The following is a 19,091-nucleotide window of genomic DNA, read 5'->3' on the forward strand; positions in this document are numbered from 1 at the left end:
TTATGTTTTCAGAAGGCTCTTATAAAGGTCTGGAAAGTACAGGGAAGTGAAGGGATATCAGGTTCTCTATTATTTAGAAGGTTTCAGTACTTTCTGTCTGTGTTATTAATGACAGTGAAATTTAGTACTTGTGCCTTTTAATCGTCAAGGCTTTCCTTACAGAGACTAAATCTTCCCAAAATCTCTGTACACCAGCCTGAAGTGCTGCTATAGCATGGTAAATGCTCAGTCCCAGAACAAAATATGCAACATTGCAACCAAAGGATCAAGTGCAGTTGGAAGAGTTGCTTCCTTAGTTTCCAGTGACTCCATTTACAAGGAAAGATTTTATATTTGACAGACTGAGCCCCTAAAGTAAGCTAACTGAAGCTTGCATGACACCAGAATGAGTCAGTTTGATGTCAGATTGCAGCCAAAGAGCAGCTGGTTTTCTTGGGTTGAGCTGTGCATAGTTCTAGTCCTGGAGCTAGAACTGAGCACTGCCCAGAGCTCCAATGACAAACATCATCCACTATGGTGGCTGCTCTTCAACCCTGTCCTGCCAGCAGCAGGAGGATACCAGCAGGAGAGATTTCATACACTCACCAAACTGGAAAAAACTGGGAACTCCATCCTTTGTGAAATAACAGATATTTCATAAATGTTTCATTCAGAACTGAATCCAAAAGCTGGAAATAGATATTTTTCTCCCTGCAGAAGAACTGCTGAAGAATTCTGTTTGATTAGAACAAATTTCCTTTTCAGTTTAAGACATTAGACTGTAAGTTTATTTGCTAATATTGTTTTTCTCTTTACACACACAACAGTGTGTCTGTTTACCATGGGTAGCTCCAGAGAGTGAGAGTTAAAACTGAACCCTCAACCCAGCATGATGAAAAAGGTAAACTCAAGTAAGGCTGGCAGCCATCTGACTTAATTAACTATCACAGGTGCTGTGCCACCTCTGAAGCCAGCCAGGGGATTCCACTCTGTTTTCAGCCTTTTGTTTGGTGGGATGCCCTGACTGAGGATGGACAGAGAGAGATACAGTCACATATCATTGCAAATCCTTTATAGAACATTGACAGCCACATGCACAAGGACCAGAGACGCACAGGAGCACATGTTGCATTACAGCCACAGCCTTCACTTGCACATGCCAACATCTTAAGGTAGGGAACTGGGAAGTGCCATTATGCATTCAAAAAAAGTGAAAATTATCTTTTTACTAAGACATTCTCACATTTAAAACACATCTCCCTTAACTATTAATCAACTCTGACAATTCTATAATTACAGTGACATCATCTCTGGAGGGGTGGTGGGCTGAGACATGCAGGTTGCTGTACTGAGCGTGCACATGCCTGACTTGAACAGCATCTCTTTTCTGCAATACCCTAAACAATCACATGATCATTACAAACACACAGGTCCTCAAGATCTTGAATTTAGTGTTCTCTTTCTTTCACACTGTTGGAAGTACTAAAGAGATTCTAAACCCAAGATCTGAGAAGACTCTGCGAAGGAAAGGACAGAGGTTAAATATGGCACCTTTAGAGAATAATGTTCTAAGCAATTTGTTTCCACAGTCAGTTACAGAAATCAAAGTGACTAATGTCAGAACAGCCTAAACTTCCTTCATGGTAGCAGCAGGAGTCATTTAGGCTTTCACTTGGAGTCTTTAAACAATTTTAGTGATGTCTTTCAAGAGGTTTTAGTCACACTACATACACCAAGGCAAAACTTCCACTGAAGTTAACAGGATTCCAATAAAAATAACAGAAAAAAGTACAGATTGCCAGCTGCTGAGTTCTTTTTCTAATTCTGGCAGCAAACCGAAGATATTCATGCTTGTAAGGAGTGCTGGGCTCTGGGACAAAGTGGCAGAGGCAAGGCTGCAGAGACACCACCTCTGCAAAATGAAAGGGATCTTTCTCCTAAGCTACAAAAGGATCAGAAAAAGTAAATCCCAAAGCAAGTAAGATTACAAATACTCCTATAAAGTGACTTCTGCTTTCTAAGACAATCCTGTCAGAATAATTATTAATGTAAACTGGCTAGGATTTTTCACTCAAAAGGACTTACATCATCACACTCACACTTCACTGAAATCAACAGAGAATGCAAGATCAATGTTAATTATATGCACTAAATATTATTTCAACTTTATGTATTCTACTACTCCTAACTTTGTACTGTCAGTTTAAATTTGACATTTAACTATTAGAATTATTTATTTTATACTTAGTTTGACCTAGTCCCCAGCAATTTATGGACAACAGTCAGGTCAGAGGCAAAAAGCAAGAGTTTAGAGACAATCCTCTGCCCCTAGAAAACTAAAGGTCAAAACTGAGCACTCTCTGAAGTCTCCTAAATAAAGCAGATCAATCACATTTTCAAGTCAATAGTTATTTCTTTTTTGGACAATAGATTTATCAAGGTAAATAATTTCATAGATTTTTTCCCATATCAGTATCTTACTCCAACCTAAATTTGAATTTCAGCAGACTTTAGAAATTAATTTAATACTGAAGCTAAAAGTACTTTACTTTAATAACACACCAAAAAAGGCTCAGATAATGCTCTCCAAACTCTGAGGGCATGAAGATCACTTAATTATTCAAGAGAAGTTAAACCTGCCTGTAGAAGCACAACCACCTGAAAGCTTTTAGAAGAACTGGGCAGGCTCAGGTGGCAGCTCCATCACAGCATTAGAGCATCACCAAGAAATGCCAAGCGGGAGCTCTGCTGGACAGCAGGGGCAGCGCAGGGCACCTGCCACACCAAGCAGATGTTTACAAAAGTACTTGCACTTGCAAGCAGACACAGCAGGAACACAGGGGATCATGCTACCCCAGAAAACACATCTTCACACACACAGCATCACACAAATATCTGGCACTACACAGAGGTGATACTAACTTGGCAGCGGTGTTGGTTATGACCTAGAAGAAGAGAAAGAGAACAAACAACATCAAAACCAGCCACGCAGAAAACAGTCAATAGTTTGTAGAGTGTAAAGGGGAAAAGATATTTACAAAGGATTACTACAGCTCTTCTCAGACCATCTACAGATAAGAATAAAAAGTAAATGTATGCCTAAAAACCCCAACATGATTAAGAAAGGAAAAAATGCAGGGATTATAGTTGATCCACCAGGACTTAGTAGGGTACCATGGCATTTTGGCTGACTGGTGAACATGATCTTATTGCTGTGCATCCTTAAAAGTACTACTACCAAAGTGAAGGGAGGAGGGAGCAGAGGGAAAAATGGAGGATTTTCAGAGTATATTCTCATCTGAAAATAGCAAATGAGTGGTAGAGACTATATTTTAATCTTAGATAAAATATTCAGGGATAAAGTCTGTTCTCAGGCCACCCTCAGAGCTGGTTTTGGAAGACTGATTTTTAAGTCTTTTACAGTTTGGAGAAGATCCAAAGAATATATTGGTAAATGTTTTAAAGCTAAAACTAAGGAAAATGCCTTCGTATATAACAAAGCATTTGCCTAGATATGACTGCACCTACATTATGCCAAGAGGCGTGTGGGCCATTTAACTTTGGAATAGTCATTCCTAATTTATTCCACATGAAACAAAGCAAGCCATGCTTGCTGTATGTTTTTTGGGATATCCATATCAGTATATTTTATTCCAACTGGTTCCATACAAGTGGAAAAAGGCATGAAAAAAGGCATGTTTACACCCAATTCCTGCATCTCTGCATAAACCAGTGGTGGTGCTTGCACAGTAATTCCAAAGCACCGTAACACAGGATAAAGCTGGGAGTGCAGAACAGAGTGTGCTCAGTCTGAACTACAGTGCTCTTCCCAATAACTCTCTGTGGTGGTTGCACAAATAGCAGTAATGGGCTGTGATATTTATTTTAACTGTTTTCCTCAAAGCATAGAATACCCACATTCTGCTTCTTGGTTGAAGACTAGTTAGTCCTATTTTGTGCAAAATAAAGAGGAAGAGATCCATGGTCAGTTAATAAACTTTTCTTTTTACTTGGCTGTACAGAATGCTGTTGACAGAACTGGGCACTGAGGATTCCAACTTGCTGCTGTGACATTTCTGTGTCTGGGACTGATAGAAAATACTGAACAGCAAAGCTACACTGTTAAAGAGTGACATTCCAAGCAGATTTGGCCCCTCCTGCTTTTTCCTTGCAGAACCTTTGATATCCTACCTACAATCCTTTTGCCTTGGCACATCAAACAGCACTTTTCATGATCAAAAGCACTCTAGTGAGCCAAAGCTGCAGTCAAGGCTTTGCACTTCTGCATTTCCATGGTAAAGCAACCACAGATCACCCTCTGCAGCTACTGGTCAGATTCTCAGATTTGAAAATATTCTTCTAGCTTTATAAACCCTACATTAAGCCAAATGTTCTTAGAGGAACTGTTAGAGATATATTGGGAACAACCTGCAGCCTGTAAGCACATCAGTGATCCTATATCCACTTTAGGTGTATGTGAGACAGCTGGGCACTCATTTACAATGAAACCAAGTGTAATGGTATCATTTTCTGACTCATCCATGCATCTACCATACATATAAAATAACATTTTCAAGGCAGAACTACCAAACCCCTAAAATACACCTTAATTAAAGGAACATAAAACTATGTCCAAAGAAAAGAAACATTATGTGCAAACACGAAGAACAGCTCAATAGTCACATCTCAGCAAAGATTTTTGAGATGTGAAGAGGCTGCTATAGCTACCTTCAAAACCAGTAAAGCTTTGCTTCTCCTTATGTTTAGGATGTGATGAGAAAATTCTTCCCAGCTCAGAGTCACACACAATTTTAGTTTGGCTCTATATAGGGACATGTCTGGAACACCCAGCTTGCTGCTCACAGAGGTCACACAGTGAGAGGCCAGTAACCCAAGCCACCTGGCACGTACTTGTGGGACAGGTATTTACTGCCCTTGACCTACAGTGTGAAAAATAACTTACACTGGAATGAAAAAGATGCACGTTACAAACTATGACTCACTGTTCATATTTATTCATACACTCCAGAGCTTTCAGCACATCACGTTCCACACTCCTAACAGGCTATCTTATTTTTCACCTTGGGTCAGAGTGATAAAGCTTTAATGTAAAGTGTATCAGAGAAACAGTTGCTTTGTTATTCTTCACAGATCAAGGAAGTAATCTCAAAATTAATTTCAGCTTCTTGATAGGATTTTCCAAAGGGTTTAGCTAAACTTGTAACAGCAATTCACACAATTAAGTTTAAATCATGGTGAAAAGGGCACAGAACTGAAACATACCTTAAGATCACTCCTCATGCTTGAGCTTTCTCGCAGCTTTTACCATACAGCTAAGTGCATGTTTGTGAAAGCACAATGAATTTCATTTTGGAGCACCACTATATCACAGCATTGCGATACTATGATGCTCCAAAACTGTTCCTAGTAAAGAGCAGAGCTGATTATTTAGTGCTCACAGTGCTTCCTTATTCCCATATAAGCACTGTGAGATTGACATTATCATGGATGCCACCAAGTCCCAAGATAGTTACAGGTTCCATGTTTTTCTCCACAGAGCAGGAGGCAAGATACTTCTTACTTCATGGATAACAGTCGAGTGGGAGTGGGAATGATAGCACTATTGAGCTCTGAATTTTCCCTGCATGTCAACAGAGATGTAGAGTTCTCTAAATCTCAGAGAAGTTAGCAGACAAGACACATTTATTTAGTGCTTCTGGACTCTTTGATCTTTTCAGAATGTTCCTACACAGCAGGATAAGGGTTTTTTATTTTTTTTATTTGTTCATCAGTGCTCCAGCTGGTAAAGGCAGATAGCAGTTCCCTAAAATTTCATTCAAACTGAATAGAAAGGCTCTCACTGATTTTAGTGAGTGATGGATACAGCTGTATTGCAATTCTGACAACAAAACAGTCACAATGCTGAGCCATCCAAAATTCAGCCCCTTCACCCTCACCCCTGCAGGTATTAAGGAGGATTACGAACATAGCAGAGAAAAAGACAGCAAGATACATACCCAGGAAACTCTGTATATTGAAATAAGACAATAATTGGTATTCTTCAGAAAACTGTAAATTAAGAGACAAGTATTCTGAGGTTTATTTTCCTGATCTTGCTTACTAACTTTTTTTTAAAGGTAATTGCTTTACTTAATTATCAAGTATGAGAAGGGAGGATAGAATTTTCCCAGATAAGGTAATTAGGATTGTTAATGTTGAGTGCTCAAGAGAGTGGCAGTGAATCATCTAGAATTGCTTGAATCATTTAGAAAAGAGTATATGCTCCTTTAATAGGATGAAATATCCCTACTTTTCTACAACTTAAAACCTCTTGGTTTTATTTTCACAAAGAGCTGCTGCAAATGGATATAAAGTACTTGAAGACATGCAGTTGCTATCAGTGGATTGTCAGAATTTTCTGGTTTTCCTTATATAGCCAAGTCCCTAATGTCAAAAAACCACTTTTCCCCATATTCCTAACAAGAAATTTATCTTCATTAAAAAAAAAAAACAACCCCAAAACCACAAATAAAGTAAAAAATTAGATTTGTTTGATGATTTATACATGAAGGCAAAAAAATTAGGAAAACCTGTTTCTCCCTGCTTTTTCTCGTGTACTGCAGTCCAAGCTCGTCACTTCACAAACCTACTAATAAAATAGATGACCTGCAATATAGGAACATGGAAAACCTTGACAGCATGGTATCAAACTATCTGGGCAGTATCTGGAGATCATTCCTTGTCATAGCAAAGTTAACACTAAAGCTAACAGATGCAAGACATTCTTCAAACCAGAGAATTCAAAATATTGCAGTTCTGACTCATTTTGCATAGGAAAGCCAACACATTAAGGCAGGAATTACAGCAGGACACTCCAGTAGCTGGGTATGTCAGATTTGCTGGTCAAAGCCATTTCTCTCTAGCAAAGTACCAAAGATCAGGTGTGGTTTAGAGCAGCTGCTCTGATGTCTGACAACAATACTTGGTTCTCTGAGACTCCATGCATTAGTTAGAACTGCTGAGTGCCACAACCCTGAGATGATTACAGTCACTTCAGTCCTACTGTCATGCTCTGCTGACAATTGCCAATCCATGCTGCACATCACATACCGACAACCATTATTCTGTAATGGCAATGTGGGTATGTTTTGGGGCTACTGGAAAATTTAATTATTGATCCAGGCTTTAATAATGACTGCTAGACAAATGCACAATAGGGTAAGCACCATTACATTCACTGCTCAGCAAGTTCATTACGTATTGAAATAATTAAAGATGTTACCATGTTACCTACCCTCTAGGAAGTCCACCTTCCGAAGCCCTTCGGTTGAGACTCAATTTATGCATCTCAGCCATTTCCCTCAGGGTCTCTGCCGAGTAAAGGCCAATGGGGTTGTTATACTGCCTTGCAGGGCTCAGCTGGTGAGCGGGGCTACTGCCACCAGCCAAAGCAGGGCTTGCTTTGGAACCTAACGAGCTCTTGGCAGGTGAAATGTCAGGAGTCACAGACTGAGAGGACATGGAAGATCTAACTGTGGTAGTCTTTTGGTAGGAAGAGCTATTTGAAAGGCTGATCTCTTGCTGGTTGAGGTAGCCTGAAAAGGTTCCATTGGTTGCTAAAACACTACCCACAGGCCCAGTCGCCGTGTTAGTTAGAGGGCTGAAGGCTGTTCTGTTGCCATTGATTTCCCAAGCAGGTTCCTGTAGTAGCAAACATGCAGGCCAAGAAAAGAAAAAAAAAGAAAAGAGCAATCATAGAACACATGCAAAAATAACATATTGGCAATTAATGTTGTAAACATAGTCATAAACTAGCAATAAATAGATTGGGGGCAAAGCATTCAAACTTTCAGGGAAGATTTTCAACAAAGAAATGCATTGTTTCAAAATAAGGGAAGCAAAACCAACTCAGGCAGTTTTTTACTAGGTTTTAGTTGAAATCAACAAATAAAGCTTAACATTAAGAGAGCATTTATTACTAGTCAACCTCACAGCAATAATTTTATATTAAGGCAACACTGTCCATTAATTTCTAGGATAATTAAGAAATTAAAAAAAAAACATATTGAGGTAAGAATAATTTTAGATCATGTACAACCATAGAAGTCAATGCTATTATTATAAAGACACAATGATTCTAAACCACACCATTCTGTGAGTGCACTTGAGGTTATGGAAATGATGCACTGGTATCCTGGGCTCTGGTTCATGCTGATCAGGCCATGCAGCAGGGTTAGCAGAGACACCAACAGGACTCGAGAACTGCTCCACAGAGAGGCTGCTCCTATGCTGGCCATTCCTGCTTCATTTCCACTTGAGGGAATGTGTGCTTGAGAATGCAGATGTGTGTGTGATCCTACAATCCTGTCCCAGATAATATTCCTAACAGGGACAGCAGCAGGTATTGCCTTACCCAAAGGAATCTCCCCTACAATACCCATACCCATAGAAGTCTGTGCTGCTGCTCAGATTCAAAACAATCTACCAAAAACTCATCCTGGAAAAACACAGTCCAACACTTGAGTTCCATAAATGATTCCATATAAATGCACCTTAGTGAAACTAAAATAAGAGGTGACATCAAAAAAAGAAAAATGCTCACAGTTAAGAGGCCCAGTAATGCTGCTACTTGCTGCAGTCCAGCTCAGGGGACAGGGACAGGCAGGGGACAGCATCCCGAAGCAGGAATGGAGCCCACAATCTGGCCTCAGTGATAGCCAGTTCAAGAGCAGGTGGTGGCCTGCAGCAATGTTTTGCCTCATTCATTGGCAATGCAACCATCTTCTTTAACACCTTGCATGAAATACCGGTCTGAGAATAATTTGACCTCTGATTCTATGCTTTTGCTAGTATTGGTTATCATTAATGAAATGTAATGTATCATCACTACATTAATGTAGTGTAATTTTGATACTATGGTTCACAAGAAAAATATTTTCATTGCCCTTTCAGATTTTTCTATATTGCATGTACAAATTTAGGGAGCACATATTTGAAAATAAAAATCAAGATAATATGCCTTGATTAATTAAAATTTATTGGGAAAAAACCCTAAAGGTCTAAGGATAAAGTAATCATAACATTAAACACATTTAAGACATGTTGAATCAAAAATGTAAGGCAGATAAAATTAACTAAGATAATTTTTCTTAGTGATAAACAGGAAGAGATTTTAGCCGGCATTAATAGCTGCCTGAGGCTGTAGAAACAGATAATCCTAAAAGCATTTTCAGACCATGCCTTTTTAAATAAATACATTTGCAATACATACTTTGGTTATTATACCCTGACACCGAAAACAGCAAACAACAATCCCTTCCAGTGGTCTATTGAAAGCTTCTGGATATCATTAAATAAACAGGAAAAAGGGCTTCTCTCTAAAAATGTGTTCAAGAAGAGGCACAAATATGTTTGAAAATTAAGTATTCACTTGTGCAAACTATTTTCACATGCCAGCACAGAGGGACAAAACAATTATTAAATAAAAAATAAACACAGATGTAATAGAGAAGAAAAAGGATATGCTGGAGTTATATTAATTTGTTACCCTGAAAACTCTGTGGCTTTTAGTTAACTGTGGGTTTCTTCCTACACTCCAAAATAAAAGGACATGTAAGGAGAGCTGATTGTAAGAGCAGTTTGCACTGCTAATGAGAGAAATGCCACATATTTCGTTAGCTCTAATGCATTTTCATAGCCTTGGTGTTACTGGACAGTAACAATAGGCAAAGGGGAAATTATAGGGCAGCTGTTAAAAATTATGGCCGATGATTTTGCTCCGTTTTGGCACAAATAGAGTTCTGGTTTTACTCCTTCAACGATCTCTACCTGGAATACCAGCATACTGGCAAATCAGTATTAGAATTCTTTAGAGCCCAGCAGTGCCAGGTTAGCAATCTTCATCTTGAGTCCATATTTTGGACAGTTTTAGGGCAGTTGTTTTTCCTGTGTTGTGGGGGAAAAAATGGATGAAACCGGAAGTGTCTAAGGGTGAGGCTGTACTTCTAATTACTGCCCCATCTTCAGGATATTTAGCTCTTCCCTTTTGTGACTAACAAAAAAATCTCTGATTCAGTTTATTCCTGGGAGAATATTGTAGAATTATTTTTTGTCTCCAGTTCAGTGTCAAAATCCGTTCACTGCCGAATTTCAGACTGAAGGGCAAATGTCTAATACTGAGCAGCAGCACTGAGCTTTCAGCATTGCATCACATGAAATGCAGCCAACAATAACAAACGCTCCCCTGTTCCCCATCTCTCATCCCATTCTGTTTCAGCGGCTGGAAAAGCAAGCTGACATTTCCAGCTCCGGGAGCCTGATGCTACCCTCGAGCCGACCAGGAGAGGAGGCTCTGACACTGAGCAATGGGCTTCCCTTCAGGAAGATGCGGGATCGTGCATCATCCCTTACTGCGGGAGGAAAAGAGCGTAACGTCAGGGAACGAGCTGCAAAGTGAGAAATGTAGACGAGTCTCAAACCTTTTGAAACAGAAGGAAGCTAGGAATCAGCTCAATTTCCGTTCTGAAATATTATTATTTGTTTATAAAAATCCAATTTCTATGAAAGGCAAATGTTCCTTTTTATGTATCAGGGAAGTGAGAAATAAATTTAGATTGGGAGATACAATACCAGGTTTTGCAGGTCCTCTTCCTTTGACAAATCATTCTCTATTTATCTATTGCTGTGACCCTACAGCCATTACTCACCTCTTGCACTTTGGGGAGAACAATTTTAACAGTATACCAGTGATTTTGACCACCCAACGCGCTCAAGAAGCAATTGTTGCTTTAAATTTTTTAGAGGATAAAGGGAATGGAGGCACTATGGCACTGAATGACTTTCAACGACATGATCAAACTGCTTTTGGCTAAGTCAGCTTCTCCATCCTATACTCTACTTAAAAAGTCAGTCATCTCCATCTATTTTCTCTTAGACATATAGTCTCCCAAATTTGGCAGGAAACAAATCATAAGTATGACCAGATGCTCACAGGGACTCCAAAATAAGTGTTGTCAGTAGTGTTTTACAGAAAGCACAACACACAGCCATATCATTAGAATCAACAAGGCTGTCAATACCTTCATGCAAATGAACAAATGTTAAAGCCATGCTTAGCCCTAAAACACCAGCTTGAATGTTTTCAACTGCACTGATCTGAGTCTTCACTTGTGTTATGTCCCCTCTGAAGAGCTGCAGTCAATGAATTCATTGACTGGTTGATGGCTTAGTTTAAATCCTTAGACTCAAGCTTACTCTTACTGTTACCTGAATGCTTTCAACATTAACTACGCCCTTTCTTCCAGCTATGCCCCACCTGTGCAAAAGACTTCACTAAATCAAATATATTAGACTAAAGTAAATGAAAATTGTTTCTAGTTTGAGATTTATGTCAGATATAGTGAAACTGGAAAGCAATCAAATCGTATTTCCAATAACAGCCCTACATACTGATGGTTGCAGAACCTGTATCATCTATAACATTGATCAGGTTTGTGAAAGAATGACTGATCTTTGTGAAAAAAGTATGCTTGTTTCCCTAAAACAAAAATAAAACAAACAAACAAACAAAAAAAAAGTGAACAGTGAAAGAAGTGCATGCTTGAAAATTAGTGGAAGCTGCAATCAGATCAGCGATAATGTACAAGAGGATTTATGGTTTTAACTAGACACTGAAGTTGCACATGCAGATTGTTTAGCTAATGTTGCCACACCTTAACCTTAACCAGAGAAGGGTGAGGAAAGCTTCTCATGATGTATGAGGATGACACTGTCATGACTGTCTTGTAATGCAGTGTTTTGCTGACTTTTAAAAATACCATCAAAATCATTTCATGTAAACCACCAGTCTAAACACTTTCAAGCAGAGGTGTGGAGGTGACTTCTGCCTGTGTGTCAGAGAATTCTTCATTTCTACAGTGATACTTGTTACTAGAAATAATAAAGGGACAAGCAAAGAAACCTTGGTTTTAAAGTGTATTTAGTGTAACAGCTTACTGCCAAATCAGCATTACATTGCCTCTATCAGTAAAGTATCTTTATTCTGGATTTTGAGACTTCTCTGAGAGCTCAATGCCTTTTTCCTTCCAAACAACTCCCAGAGAAGAATTCTTCTTCACTTAAAACTTGCTATTAGTGTACACAAGTGACACGAGTGTCACTCCTCTTGACCTGCAAAGGGTCCAGCAGTCTGATGTTACCTCTTCCCCTGGGTGAAAGACCCTACACCTAAGATCTTCCTGAATACTGCAAGATAACCTGTTTCACCCATACCTTCCCCTGGATGTCACCCTTTTCTCTAGAAAGGTTCCACTAATTCTCTTTTCCAGCCACTGGTACTGCCTGCAGCTGGCTCAGAAAAGGCTGCCTCCAGCAGCTCCTACAAACCTTTCCTGAGCACCTTGCACAGAATTCTCAAACATAAGGCAGCAAGCTTCTGAAAATGGGCTGAGTCTTTTGGTCCTCATCTCTCTCTGTGGGGCTAGAATAGGAAATGTAAAGTGTCTTTATGGCTTTCATGCCAAGGGGTCTTCTAGGACCTTCAAAAAATCCCTGCTGTGTGTAAAGTTAACTTTTCTATACAGTAGATAGTTAAGGGAGAAAAGTATTTTCTGTGGTGAACCGCTTTGAAAACTTGTGTCAGCAATTTGAAAATTGACAATTGGCAAGGAAGAAATGCACCTAAAATGCATCTAAAAGAGTAATGAAAGTCCAATATATAAGAGCTTTATGTGCCTATGGAGGAAGGAGATAAAATTTTCATACCTGTGCAGGTCTATAGAGCCCCAAAAGGCAGGTGTCCATCTCATGTTGGTGAATAACTCTGATGAGACACATCTACTCACTGCCTTGAACACTGACAGCATTCTGGGTGCACCTTCTGGGAAAATGACAACTCCTTTCCCTTCCTGTCCCTGTTACTTTGCTGGTGCAGTCAAACACCAGTTTAACCAAAAGAATGATTCATGGCTTTTGTTCTAGGAATTTCACAGTACTGTTCGGTGACTATTCCAATAAGTTCCTCCAAAATAACTTTTTATAACATCATGATATAAACAGAAACAACTCTGAGTAAGATTAATTCCTAATTTCATCTTCCCTTGCCAAAAAAGTTTACATGATCCAATCTAAAAAAAAACCAATTTCTGCCCCAACTAATAAATAGCCAGTCAGGTTAATTTAAAATTTCACAAAACAAAATTGAAGCAAATTATTCCCCCCAGGTGCATTCTCTTCTGCTGTTCTGAACCTATTTGCAGCAGCTTCAGGGATGATGTTACCATCTGTGCTCTGAATTTGGAAAGCACAGAGTTTATAAAAATTACTTAAAATTCATCTATGGATGTTGGAACTGTCAAAACCAGTAGAAAATCATCTAATTCCCCATGTATTTTGATCTTCATTGTTTTTTATTTATATGCATGCTAGGGATGAAACTGGCCCAGACAGCAGGGATAAGTTGCAGCAATGGAAACTTTAGCTCCTGTCCATTTATCTAATGAAATGCATCAGCAATACAAATGTCCTGCCCAGAGCCTGAGCCTAGGGATATATGCACCACCTTTCAGGTACCCCTGCTCCTCGGTGTCTCCAAAGATACAGAAGATGAGTTGCCAGGTACAGTCAGTGTTTATTCTAAAATGAACATTTATTTTATGAAAGAAGATGTGCTTTGACAATGGAAACCAAGCCATTAATTTCCCCTGCCATATGCTGTTATTCATTAAATTGACTTATCCTCTTTATTTTTTATTCTCAGTTTTTCTGAATACTATGACAAGTATGACAAGAACACTATAGGATGAAAGCTTTCAAATGCCCTCATGTTCTGTCTCCAAATCAGTGTCATTCCAGTTGCAGCCAGGATTTGGATAGATTGAGGCACAGTCTAATGGTTCTCCCCAACAATCTACGAAAGCAAATCTGGATTTTTGAGAAGCTTTGGTGGCTTCTTGTTGCTAAGATGAAAACAGTTGCTCAGAATTAGCTAGACCAAATCACATCAGAGGATAGCTGGATGCTTTGGTCCTTCTAATCAGAAATTAGAAGAATACAGATCACTAATACATTGCCTTGCAGCAGTTTTGCTGCCTGTGCATTCATTCAACCTTTAATTATTTGGGGCAGGCAGAAGCTATTTCCTGTAATAGATATTTACCTTCACCACAGCAGATAGAAATAGCATTCACTCTGGCTGAGGAGAAATGTGTCACTTACCTTCTGATGGGGAATTACAGCCCTGGGAGAGTCAATTCTGGGAGCTGTGGTTGAAACTGGCACTGGACGTTTAGATCTGGAAATTAAAAAAAAATAGAAAAAAAAAAAGAGAAAATAAAAGATATGTGCAATTTGCACTCCTATTTTTCACCTCTTATTTCAAGCCAAAAAGCTGCTACATCAGGACTGAAAGTTAAGCATAGTCTAGACTTTTTCTGTGCTACATCCTCATTTACAAAGGTATTAAATGAGAGAAAAAGTTTGAAAAAGTTTCTCTGAATGATGAAAATTCACCAGTTATGGAAGCAACCTCTGACTTGGGAGATCATCTGTTTTCCAATACTTGTGGCAAACTGCATTTTCATAAGTCAGACAAATTCAACTAGATAAATTCAAGTTTGGGCAGCACTCTGGAAAAAGAGAATTAAAGGTGTTTTAAAATGCAGAGGCTAAACTTTGGTGCTGAGGCATCTCAAGATAACTCCTCAAAAGACTATTATTTAATAGCTTAAACTGTACAACTACAACTGCAATTACTTAAACCTCTCTTCAGGAAGAAACATGGCTTCATTCAGACAATTGAGTTTCCCAACGAGCAGAACACTACTGAATTAGCCACTCCAGGTGCCTGTCTTTCACCTGTATTTTACAAATATATTCACAAAAATATAAATCTATATTTAAAAAGCCCCAAAAATGCTTTGAAAACAAACAGTGTGCCCTTTCATTGGAATAACAAAGAAAGCACAGTGTCATCTGAAGCACTTCTACTGTCCCAGGTAAGTGAAGATGTAGTTGTGGGAGGTGTTTTGACGATCTGCCTAGTGGTGGAAGTTCCCCTGAAAATATTCCAGTACATATGGGATCCCCAGAGCAAAGGAAGCTAAAAACAAAAAGAGTCAAAAGAATCAGAGTTATACAAATAATATCCCATTTCCAATCTACAGATCAGGCTTATGCCTCAAATTCTAATCTTTTAAAAGTACATTACAAAATTAGGACAGGTACAAAAATGAAATAAAAATACTTAAAAGCTTACAAATAAAGTAGACTCAGCTAAGACATTTGAAATTGTTTGCTTTAGACAGGAGATGAAGAAGGGAAGACATTGCAGAGGCTTAGAAAATAATGAATGGTAGAAAAAGGGAAATAAAAACTACTCTTGTGGACATTGAATGAAATTGAAAAGACAACACATATAAAATTGATAAAGGAAAACATCTTTTTCTGGAGAACTTGATTAACCTGAGGTGAAACTCATTGTTACAAGACATCATTGAGACTATGAGAAGAGCAGAGTATCAGAAAGGATCAAATAGTTACACTTAACAAGAAAAAGCCCCAAGAGCTGCTTTAGACTGGGTATAATAAGTAAACATACAGACTCTCATTTTTCACAGCACAGCTCAAAAGACTTTCTGTGTTAGGTTCATTATTTCCTTACTGAGGGCTGTGCTCACTTTCCTCTGAAATACTTACCAGGGGCATCTGTGAGAGAGGGAAAGCTGAGCTCCACAGTAACAGGGCTCATCCCAGTGGCAATCCCTGCATTAATACCCAGCTTCACACTGAGCTCTGCGTTTGACTTTAGCTGTTGCACTCAGCATTTTTTCCATAAGCAGTAGAGAACATACAAAAAAGACCACCTAGGAGAAAGGAGTAATCCTTACAGGAACTGGAAGATTTCCACTTAGAACATAAGGAAATTTTGCTACTTTGAGAGCTGAAAACAAAGCTGATGTAACAGATCCCTACCTTACAAGCAGGTACTACAAAAATGAATGCAGTCTGAGGAAACAATGAAAAGTAGCATTTTGTTGAACAATGCGTAATTAACCTGTGAAATTCACTGACAAAGTATTCCTGAAACAATGGGCTAGAAAACTGTAATTCATACTCACAGCTGAAATATATCACAATATACTTCCAAGATATAATTATCTGAGAAACAGATACCTTCAGGTTCTAAAAATAAGAGCTACTCACTAACTGCCTAAACCAAACTTTGCTCAGGCAAGTTATCTTCCCTCAGGAATGAATGCCATACTCTTCCTCCAACCACTTTACCTTTAAAAGAGAAATGATAAATTGTATTTAGGAGACATGCACATGTATCATGAAAGACAGCAAAAAAGAGAAAAAAATCAACTGCAGCTCATAACACAGGGTAGCTGAAAACTGACAGTGACAGTTTATGAACACACAAAGATTTAGGGGATGATTCTGCTCCTCTTTCCATTCCTGTAATTTCTGAGTACACCCAGTTATCTCTGTGAGGTGACATTGGTGGCCCTGGGCATACCATATAAAGTGTCCCCCTGCTCTGCTCACTGATGATGAATTTTAGTGCCAGATTTGCTCAGCACTGTAAATGTGGTTTGCCATGTACAGAGGTTGAGCAAACAACCACAGAGCATGTTTGATGCTTAACTGGAAAACAGTTGTATTGCAGCAAAAGAATTTATTTCCCAGACTATTCCATCACTTCAGATGTTCATAGTATGTTTAGTTTTTCCTCTCTCATTACCTGCCCACAGAAGATGATGCTAAAAAGGTGCATTTTTTCCACATTAGTGATAAAATACATCCACAGTGTTAGCCAAGATTTGTATTTGACACCAACTTGGAGATTTCAACATGTTACTTGAAAACGATGTTCCTACACAGCTCTGGCTTGGATGTTTATAGCTTTGATATTTAAAAAGAGAATAATGAGGCTTGCTAGATCTAGCAGAGGCTTGCACCAGAGAAAAGGGCAGAAGAGGTGAAATCAATTTGTGGAATTAAATTGTATGCACTTGCAGAATAAAGTGATTATTTACATAAGAGTCATTACTCCTCCAGGAAAAACATCTGCAAGTTCAGAACATTCTTTTTTTCCTCCCTCTCTTGCTAGATGGATCAAATCCTGCAGCAACATAAATTTGCTTTTCAAGTGATGATGGTGCTGTAGTGAACATATGTGTCCAGGTTTACATTTTAATCCACTGGTTGCAAAATTATTTTATTCCAAACACTTGAGGGTATACTTGCTCAGTAAGGCTATGAGAAGGGTGAAAGCCCAAATTTCACAGATGATTGTGATAATTTTAAATTTGATGTTGAAATTTTTTATCAAGATTTTTTTTCTTAGGCATTTAATTTGATTTCAACTTTTAGACATTTTCTTCCTTATTTTCCAAGTTAAAGATGGAAACAAAAATCTCATTTAAAAATGAAAACTTAAAATAGCTCCAAGATGACCAAATACATAATTCTGGTATTTTTCTAAACTCTTCTCATTTCCACAGATACATCTCTTTTCTCCCTCAGTGCTGGTTCTGTTTTTTAGTGAAGTTCAAAACCAAGATGGATGTAGCTTTGCAAAGCAGTTCAATTTTGATAGCACTGCTCAGATGACTGTCAGAATTTCTACTTGTTCCCACCTAAATGGGTCTTTAATTGAAGAGCACTTGACTTCAATCCTGGTATTTTTATACTCACAACAAAGGTTTATTACAAGTCAACTGCACTGAGGAGTGCAACTGCTGCCTAAGTCAACTGCCTGCCTAAGAAAAGGCTGCAAAGGAGTTCTGTGATGCACTATCAGTTTAAATTGCATCCTCAGGGGAGCACAATATTGTACTTGAAAAGAGGTGACAGGATCTAAGAGATAATAGCTCTTTTTCATGTTCATGGGGCTTTTCTTCTATTTCATATCTTCACCAGTCAATGTCTATCTTTACTAATTCTCAGGACAACTAAAATCAACATTTCTCTTTTACAGTATGCTTTTTCATTTGTCATTTTATGACACATGAACACTTATTTACCACTTCTTGAATATCTTCATAATTGTATCCTAGTATTTCAACTTCTAGAAAATGAAAAGGCATCAAGTGCATGGAAAGGTAATAAAACTGATTAAATTAGAGTTGAAACTTTTGCATACTTCAGCTATCACCTAACTGAAATGGAGGTATTCTGGAGTGCAGCAGGTAAGCACAGAACAGGATGCATAATAAAACATGTGGAATAGGGCTTCTGATATATATATATATATTCATACATATTCCTTAAAATTTGCTGGGAATGATGATGGGAGTGTCAGGGAGAGACAGAAAAAGATAAAGTATTACTCAGGTTATCAATTTCAGGTGTCCATTTAATAAGTGCTAAGATATGAACGTGCCGGTTAAATTTTCAGCTAACCAGTGAATTAGGCAGCCAAAAAAAAGCTGCTGCTTGTTCCTAAGTCTTGCACAGAAAATCTTGAGTCCCACGATATTGTGGTGTAATTCTCTATGCCCTGCCTTGGACATGAGTAAGCACTCTTAGTGACTTCTCATTGTCACTCTTAGTGACTGCAATGAGAATCACAAAGACAAAGCCCTGAACATTTGACAGTACTTCAAAAACAACTGTGATCACTCTGGGTCTAGGATCAGACCTACTTTCCCTCTCTCAGGGTATCATCTCAACAAAATTGAAAAATACTTCTACCAGCACTTTTGCTCTCTATATATCAATGGCAAATGCAAATATTAGCATTTGGTTGGATGACTGATTCATTATTTCCCTGCACTCAGATTGCAAGCTGGGCAATTACACTTTCCAGACTAATGTTCACACCCACACTGCCATAAGGACAAAAGCTTGTTAGGCATAGAGGGCATCAGCCCAAAAGGGAGCAGCTATCCAATAAAAAAGCTGTTTGGAAGTATGTAATAGCTATTTTCCCTTAGAAGGAATCTGAGTCAGAGGCAACTACAAACGTTAAGGGATAGAAAGGGAAAGTGAAAAGGAAGAGGCTTTGGAGATTTTTGTAAAAGGGAGGAAAGAAAGCGAACTGAAGCCAGTGTGTGAAAAGATGAGATTTTTCCAAGGCTCTCCTGATCTCTCTTCGACCCTCTCTACTT

General features: G+C 38.6%; 1 protein-coding gene across 4 annotated transcripts in view; it reads right to left on the reverse strand.

Annotated features, from left to right (window-relative positions):
• Positions 1-19,091, reverse strand: part of LDB3 (LIM domain binding 3) — a 108,298-nt gene that overhangs the window by 50,020 nt on the left and 39,187 nt on the right. For 2 of the 4 annotated variants that reach the window (XM_059476908.1, XM_059476907.1), the window contains exons 4-5: positions 14,194-14,269; positions 2,902-2,924 (exon numbers count right to left, since the gene is read on the reverse strand). In XM_059476908.1, coding sequence (XP_059332891.1) covers positions 2,902-2,924; positions 14,194-14,269 — 99 coding nt within the window. Of the gene's footprint in view, positions 1-2,901; positions 2,925-7,273; positions 7,681-14,193; positions 14,270-19,091 lie in introns of all 4 variants that reach the window. The other 2 variants (XM_059476906.1, XM_059476905.1) reach the window with 1 other exon arrangement.

The sequence above is a fragment of the Ammospiza nelsoni genome, chromosome 8, assembly GCF_027579445.1.
Source record: "Ammospiza nelsoni isolate bAmmNel1 chromosome 8, bAmmNel1.pri, whole genome shotgun sequence".
NCBI classification, from domain to species: Eukaryota; Metazoa; Chordata; class Aves; order Passeriformes; family Passerellidae; genus Ammospiza; species Ammospiza nelsoni.